The 7032-nt window shown below is 53.1% G+C and overlaps 1 protein-coding gene across 1 annotated transcript; it reads left to right on the top strand.

The window, feature by feature from the left end:
• The first annotated feature begins 1070 nt into the window (after nt 1-1070).
• CD93 (CD93 molecule) lies at nt 1071-6426 on the top strand. Its single transcript, XM_011963342.1, has 2 exons — nt 1071-3149; nt 3440-6426. Exons 1-2 carry the CDS (start codon nt 1207-1209, stop codon nt 3462-3464), a joined length of 1968 nt encoding a protein of 655 aa, XP_011818732.1. The 5' UTR covers nt 1071-1206; the 3' UTR covers nt 3465-6426.
• Nucleotides 6427-7032: the final 606 nt, after the last annotated feature.

Raw genomic sequence — 7032 nt, 5'->3', positions numbered from 1 at the left:
AGGCGTGGTCCTCTCAGGCCCCCAGAGTGACCCGGCACCAGCTCCAGCAGCCCAGGATCACCTTCTCAGCAAGCTATCACGGGTTGGCTTCCTCCTTGTCTGTTTCACTTCCCCTTCCACATAAACTAGTCTCCCCAAATCCTGTCTCAGGGTCCCCTGCTGGGGGATCCCAACCAATGATCTAAGGTCTGTGGTTGCAAGAAAAGCACCCTGTGAGTCCCGGGCTTTTGCTGAGTCGTGATGTCGCGGGAGGGCCTGCCCCAGCTTGGATTCCTGATCCCTGCCCAGATTTCCGGCCCTTGCTAGGAATCCTGAGCCAGGGGACGTGAGCCTGCAAGGCCTGCGCCACAAGGCCGGACACATTTTCATTTTCTTTCTGATGCTTTTTGTGACCCTGCCACCTCACAATGCAATATTTCCATTATGAAACCCCCAAAACTGCCAAATTTCACCCATTTAGGATTAACATTATCAAGGAGCTTGGCATTATGTTGAAAACCCAGACATTCCCACGACCCGGCTCCTATTTAAAAAATGTCTGTCTATTTAAAGTTCAGGATGGGAGGATAAAAGAGAAAAGACTCCCAAAGTCAACAGAGAACATGAGCTAGGCGAAAGGAAAGTCCAGTTTGCTTCTAAAAAAGGCTGAAAATTATAACCATCCATGGCCTTGCGTCTTAAGTCTCAGGATTTTTTTTTCTTTTTTGATGGTTTGCAAACCAACGTGGAATTCTATTATGGGTTACTAAGGGAGCTTCCTCGAGTTCCTAGCCCCCAAAGCCTCTGTGCACTCCATGGCATGCCTCCGAGGCTCCTCATGCCATGAGAAAGAGAATGGAGCCAAAATCAAGCCGGCAGTATCTCCAGGCTGTAACGTCTTCCACACGTCGCTGAGTTTCCACAGTGCTGAGCCAGGGACCCGGCAGAGCTGCCTGGCTCCTTTTGTGAACAACAGCACCGTGATGAAGGCAGCAGGAGTCAGAGAACTATTCATTGCAGGAAGCCCCAGCATCCGGTGAGAAATAAGAAGTACAACAGTACAGGATGCGCCTTGGGTCACGGGGACGTGGAAAGCCCGCAGCCTTTGTGTCCTTCTCGGGGCCAGAGTGGCTGCAGCTTACCCCTCAGCTCCCGTCGGGTCCCAGCTGGGAGCCGAGATAGAAGCTCCTGTCGCCGCTGGGCTTCTCGCCTCCTGCCGAGAGGCACATGGAGACCGGGATGGCCACCTCTATGGGCCTGCTGCTGCTGCTGCTGCTGCTCCTGAGGCAGCTCGGGGCCGGGACGGGAGCTGACACGGAGGCTGTGGTCTGCGCGGGGACCGCCTGCTACACGGCCCACTCGGGCAAGCTGAGCGCTGCCGAGGCTCAGAACCTCTGCAGCCAGAACGGGGGCAACCTGGCCACTGTGAAGAGCGAGGAGGAGGCCCAGCACGTCCAGCGAGTACTGGCCCAACTCCTGAGGCGGGAGGCAGCCCTGACTGCAAGGATGGGCAAGTTCTGGATTGGGCTCCAGCGAGAGAAGGGCAAGTGCCTGGACCCCAGTCTGCCGCTGAAGGGCTTCAGCTGGGTGGGCGGCGGCGAGGACACGCCTTACTCTAACTGGCACAAAGAGCTCCGGAACTCGTGCATCTCCAAGCGCTGTGTGTCTCTGCTGCTGGACCTGTCCCAGCCGCTCCTTCCCAGGCGCCTCCCGAAGTGGTCCGAAGGCCCCTGTGGGAGCCCAGGCTCCCCCGGAAGTAACATCGAGGGCTTCGTGTGCAAATTCAGCTTCAAAGGCATGTGCCGGCCTCTGGCCCTGGGGGGCCCAGGTCAGGTGACCTACACCACCCCCTTCCAGACCACCAGTTCCTCCTTGGAGGCTGTGCCCTTTGCCTCTGCCGCCAATGTGTTCTGTGGGGAAGGGGATAAAGACGAGAGTCAGAGTCATTATTTCCTGTGCAAGGAGAAGGCCCCCGATGTGTTCGACTGGGGCAGCTCGGGCCCCCTCTGCGTCAGCCCCAAGTATGGCTGCAACTTCAACAATGGGGGCTGCCACCAGGACTGCTTTGAAGGCGGGGATGGCTCCTTCCTCTGCGGCTGCCGGCCAGGGTTCCGGCTGCTGGACGACCTGGTGACCTGTACCTCACGAAACCCTTGCAGCTCTAGCCCATGTCGTGGGGGGGCCACATGCATCCTGGGACCCCATGGGAAAAACTACACGTGCCGCTGCCCCCAAGGGTACCAGCTGGACTCGAGTCAGCTGGACTGTGTGGACGTGGACGAATGCCAGGACTCCCCCTGTGCCCAGGAGTGTGTCAACACCCCTGGGAGCTTCCGCTGCGAATGTTGGGTTGGCTATGAGCCGGGCGGTCCTGGAGAGGGGGCCTGTCAGGATGTGGATGAGTGTGCCCTGGGCCGCTCGCCTTGCGCCCAGGGCTGCACCAACACAGAGGGCTCATTCCACTGTTCCTGCGAGGAGGGCTACGTCCTGGCCGGGGAGGACGGCACTCAGTGCCAGGACGTGGATGAGTGTGTGGGCCCGGGGGGCCCCCTCTGCGACAGCTTGTGCTTCAACACACAAGGGTCCTTCCGCTGTGGCTGCCTGCCAGGCTGGGTGCTGGCCCCCAACGGGGTGTCCTGCACCATGGGGCCTGTGTCTCTGGGACCAGCATCTGGGACCCCCGATGAGGAGTACAAGGGAGAGAGAGAGGGGAGCACTGTGCCTCCCGCTGCAACAGCCAGTCCCACGAGGAACCTGGAGGGCACCCCCAAGTCTGCACCCACCACAAGGAGACCTTCGCTCTCATCTGATGCCCCTGTCACCTCTGTCCCACTTGAGATGCTGGCCCCCAGTGGGTCCCCAGGCCTCCGGAGGGAGCCCAGCATCCATCACACCACAGCTGCCTCTGGCCCCCAGGAGCCTGCAGGTGGGGGCTCCTCCGTGGCCACGCAAAACGACGATGGCACTGATGGGCAAAAGCTGCTTTTATTCTACATCCTAGGCACCGTGGTGGCCATCTTACTTCTGCTGGCCCTGGCTCTGGGGCTACTGGTCTATCGCAAGCGGAGAGCGAAGAGGGAGGAGAAGAAGGAGAAGCCCCAGAATGCAGCAGACAGTTACTCCTGGGTTCCAGAGCGAGCAGAGAGCAGGGCAATGGAGAACCAGTACAGGTAAAGGGGGCCCTGAGCGACCGGGGGAGGGGATGCACAGGCGTGGGGACACTGACCACAGTACAAAGAGGTGGCAGCAGGAGCAGGCCCAGGTTCCCTGTGGGCAGACACACTCCAGTCCCGGCAGCTAACCCCTCAACCTCCCCCCACGCCAGGCACGTGGACTCCCTTACAGCGTGCTGCCCCTCTGCAGCGCGGCTGCAGGTAATGTGGGGCTCCCTCCCAAGGTCCAGACGTGCAGGCGGCAGGGGCGCCCTGGCTTCCAACACTGTCTCTTTTGTTTCCCATAGTCCGACACCTGGGACAGACTGCTGAAAGTGAGGTGGCCCTAGAGACACTAGAGTCACCGGCCACCATCCTCAGAGCTTTGAACTGCCCATTCCAAAGGGGGACCCACATCTTTCTGAAAGACTGGACTGAAATCTTAGCAAACAATTGTAAGCCTTCTCCTTAAAGACCCCTTGGAACATGCAGGTATTTTCTGCGCGTGTGTGGTGTTCCTGAAGTGGAAGCTGTGTGTTGGCGTGCCGCAGTGGAGATTTTGTGACTCTGTAATGATTCTTACTCCCCCTTCCTTTTCAAATTCCAATGTGACCAATTCCGGATCAGGGTGTGAGAAGGCCGGAGCTAAGGGGCTGCCCTGAATAGCTGCTCACTTCGACCATCTAAGAGGAAAAGGTGGGCTGCTCATGCCAATTAGGATTAAAATGATTTGTTTCTCTTCCTAGGATGAAAACTAAGTCAATTAATTATTCAATTAGATAAGAAGATCTGATTTTTTGGTCAAAGGGAACATGTTCAGGACTGGAAACATTTCTTTACATTTGCATTCCTGCATTTCCCCAGCACAAGTCTTGCTGAATGTGAAACTGTTGACATCCTCCAGAATGGCCAGAAGTGCAATTAACCTCTTAGGTGGCAAGGAGGCTGGAAGTGCCTCTTTAGTTCTTACATTTCTAATAGTCTCGGGTTTATTTGCAAAGGAAGCTTGAAAAGTATGAGAAAAGTTGCTTGAAGTGAATTACAGGTATTTGTGAAGTCACATCATCTACAGGGCTAGGGTGAGAGAGAGCAGGGATTTGTTCACAGATACTTGAATTAATTCATCTAAATGTGCTGAGGTTATCACACACTTGACTACGGATGTGATCCACACTAACAAGGAAACAAAATCAAGGACAACCTGTCTTTGAGCCAGGGCAGGCCTCAGACACCCTGCTTGTGGCCCCGCCTCCACTTCATCCTGCTGGGAATGCCAGTGCTCCGAACTCAGACGGAGGAAGCCATGCGGAAACTTCCATCGGGCTGTTTTCTGAAGGATGTGTGAACGGGAGATGATGCACTGTGTTTTGAAAGCTGTCCTTTTAAAGCATTTTAGCACAGTTCATAGCTCACAGTTGATGCAGCATCCTGAGATTTTAAATCCTGAAGTGTGGGTGGGGCACACACCAAGTAGGGAGCTAGTCAGGCAGTTTGCTTAAGGAACTTTTGTCCTGTGTCTCTCTTTTCCTTAAAATTGGGGGTAAGGAGGGAAGGAAGAGGGAAGAAGAGGACTAACTAAAATCATTTTTTATCAGCAAAAATTGCTCAAAGCCATTTAAATTTATATCCTAATTTTAAAAGTCACATTTGCAAAGATTTCTCCCTATGATGATAATGTGGTCGATAGTGTGCACTCTCCTTCTCTCTCTCTTTCTCACACACACACACACACACACACACACACACGGCACCATTCTGCCTGGGGCACTGGAACACAGTCCTGGGGTCACCAATGGTCAGAGTCACTAGAAGTTACCTGAGTATCTCTGGGAGGCCTCATGTCTCCCGTGAGCTTTTTGCTGCCACTGTGCAGGAGAACAGACAGAGGAAATGTGTCTCCCTCCAAGGCCCCAAAGCCTCAGAGAAAGGGTGTTTCTGGTTTTGCCTTAGCAATGCATCGGTCTCCGAGGTGACACCCTGGAGCAGTTGAAAAACCACCAGGTGCAGGCCCTTAGAGTTAATACTCTTGCCAGTTTTGAAATACAGATGCTATGGTTCAGATTGTTTTTAATGGAAAACTCAAGGGGCAGGGGAGGTGAAAGGAAAGATGGAGGTTTTGTGGGGCTCAGTGGGGCATTTGGAACTCCTTTTTAAAGTCATCTCATGGTCTCCAGTTTTCAGTTGGAACTCTGGTGTTTAACACTTAAGGGAGACAAAGGCTGTGTCCATTTGGCAAAACTTCCTTGGCCACAAGACTCTACGTGATGTGTGAAGCTGGGCAGTCTGTGGCGTGGAGAGCAGCTGTCTGTCTGGCCATTCAGAGAATTCTAAAGACATGGCTGGATGCGCTGCTGACCAACATCAGCACTTAAATAAATGCAAATACAACACTTTTCCCTCTGGGCCTTGAAAATCCTTGCCCTTATCATTTGGGGTGAAGGAGGCATTTCTGCCCTTGGCTACCCAGAGCCCCAATGCAGTCTGTGTATGAATCCTGGGGTCCAACGAGGCCTCCTATTTCCACAGTGTTCTGATTACTCTCACAGCCCAGGCCCATCGTCTGGTCTCTGAATTTTTATCTAGGTGACAACATGCAGCCCCATTCTCAACAACAGGGAGGGCATGGACCCTCTCTATGGAACCCACAAGGAGAGAAATGGGTGATAAAGAATCCAGCTCCTCAAAACCTCCCCTGGCAGGGCTGGGTCCCTCTCCTGCTGGGTGGCGCTTTCTCTTGCACACTCCCACTGCTGGGGGAGAGCCAGCAAGCTAACCAGACGCACTCAGGAGGTGCGTCTGATGGAAACCACTGGGCTCAAACACGTGCTTTATTCTCCTGTTTATTTTTGCTGTTACTTTGAGGCATGGAAATTCTTGTTTGGGGGATCTTGGGGCTACAGTAGTGGGTAAACAAATGCCCACCGCCAAGGGGACATTAACAAATCATCTTTATCCTGAGGGACCCAAGCTTGCTTGGGCGTGGCAGAGTGGGGAATCCAGGGGTCATAGTGTGGGGAGAGGTGCACCCTGCCACCTGCTGACTTCTCACTAGACACAGTGTTTCTCTCCAGGTGACTTGTTCAGCAGCAGAACAAGCCAGGGCCGTGGGGCCAGGGGAAAGGCTTCACTTGGAGATGGACAACAAGGCAATGAAGCCTTGTTGTCCAAATAGGTCAATAATTCTGGGAGACTCTTGGAAAAAACTGAATATATTCAGGACCAACTCTCTCCCTCCCCTCATCCCATGTCTCAAAGCAGACAATGTAAAGAGAGAACATGTCACACATGCAGCTCGTCAGCACACATGACGTCATGTTTGGGTAACGTGGGGACGAACTGCACGAGGTTCTGATTAAGGAAGTGGGGAAGTGGGCTGTGGTCACTGCCGACCTTGCAAGGCCACCTCAAGGCCTGTCTGTTGGTCAGTGGCAGAGGAGCAAAGCTTCAGGAAGGGCCAGCCTCATGTCATCTTCCCCGCAATCAGGCAGAAAAGTGGAGGCAAAAAGTCAAACCTTTATATGCATGTGTTATGTCCATTTTGCAGGATGAACTGAGTTTAAAAGAATTTTTTTTTTCTCTTCAAATTGCTTTGTCTTTTCCATCCTCATGGGTCTCATCCCTGAGCAATATTTCGATGGATGGAGATGATCATTAGGTACTTCTGTTTCAGCCTTTATTCCTATAAATATTTCTGTGAAAACTAGGAGAGCAGAGATGAGATTTGACAAAAAAAATTTGAATTAAAAATAACACGGTCTTTTTAAAACTAACATAGGAAAGCCTTTCCTATTATTTCTCCTCTTAGCTTCTCCATTGTCTAAATCAGGAAAACAGGAAAACACGGCTTTCTAGCAGCTGCAAAACGGTTTAATGCCCCCTACATATTTCCATCACCTTGAAC

Source organism: Colobus angolensis, unplaced genomic scaffold, assembly GCF_000951035.1.
Source record: "Colobus angolensis palliatus isolate OR3802 unplaced genomic scaffold, Cang.pa_1.0 Scaffold117, whole genome shotgun sequence".
NCBI classification, from domain to species: domain Eukaryota; kingdom Metazoa; phylum Chordata; class Mammalia; order Primates; family Cercopithecidae; genus Colobus; species Colobus angolensis.
Note: the sequence above shows the minus strand (reverse complement) of the source record. Positions and strands in the feature narration are given on the sequence as shown.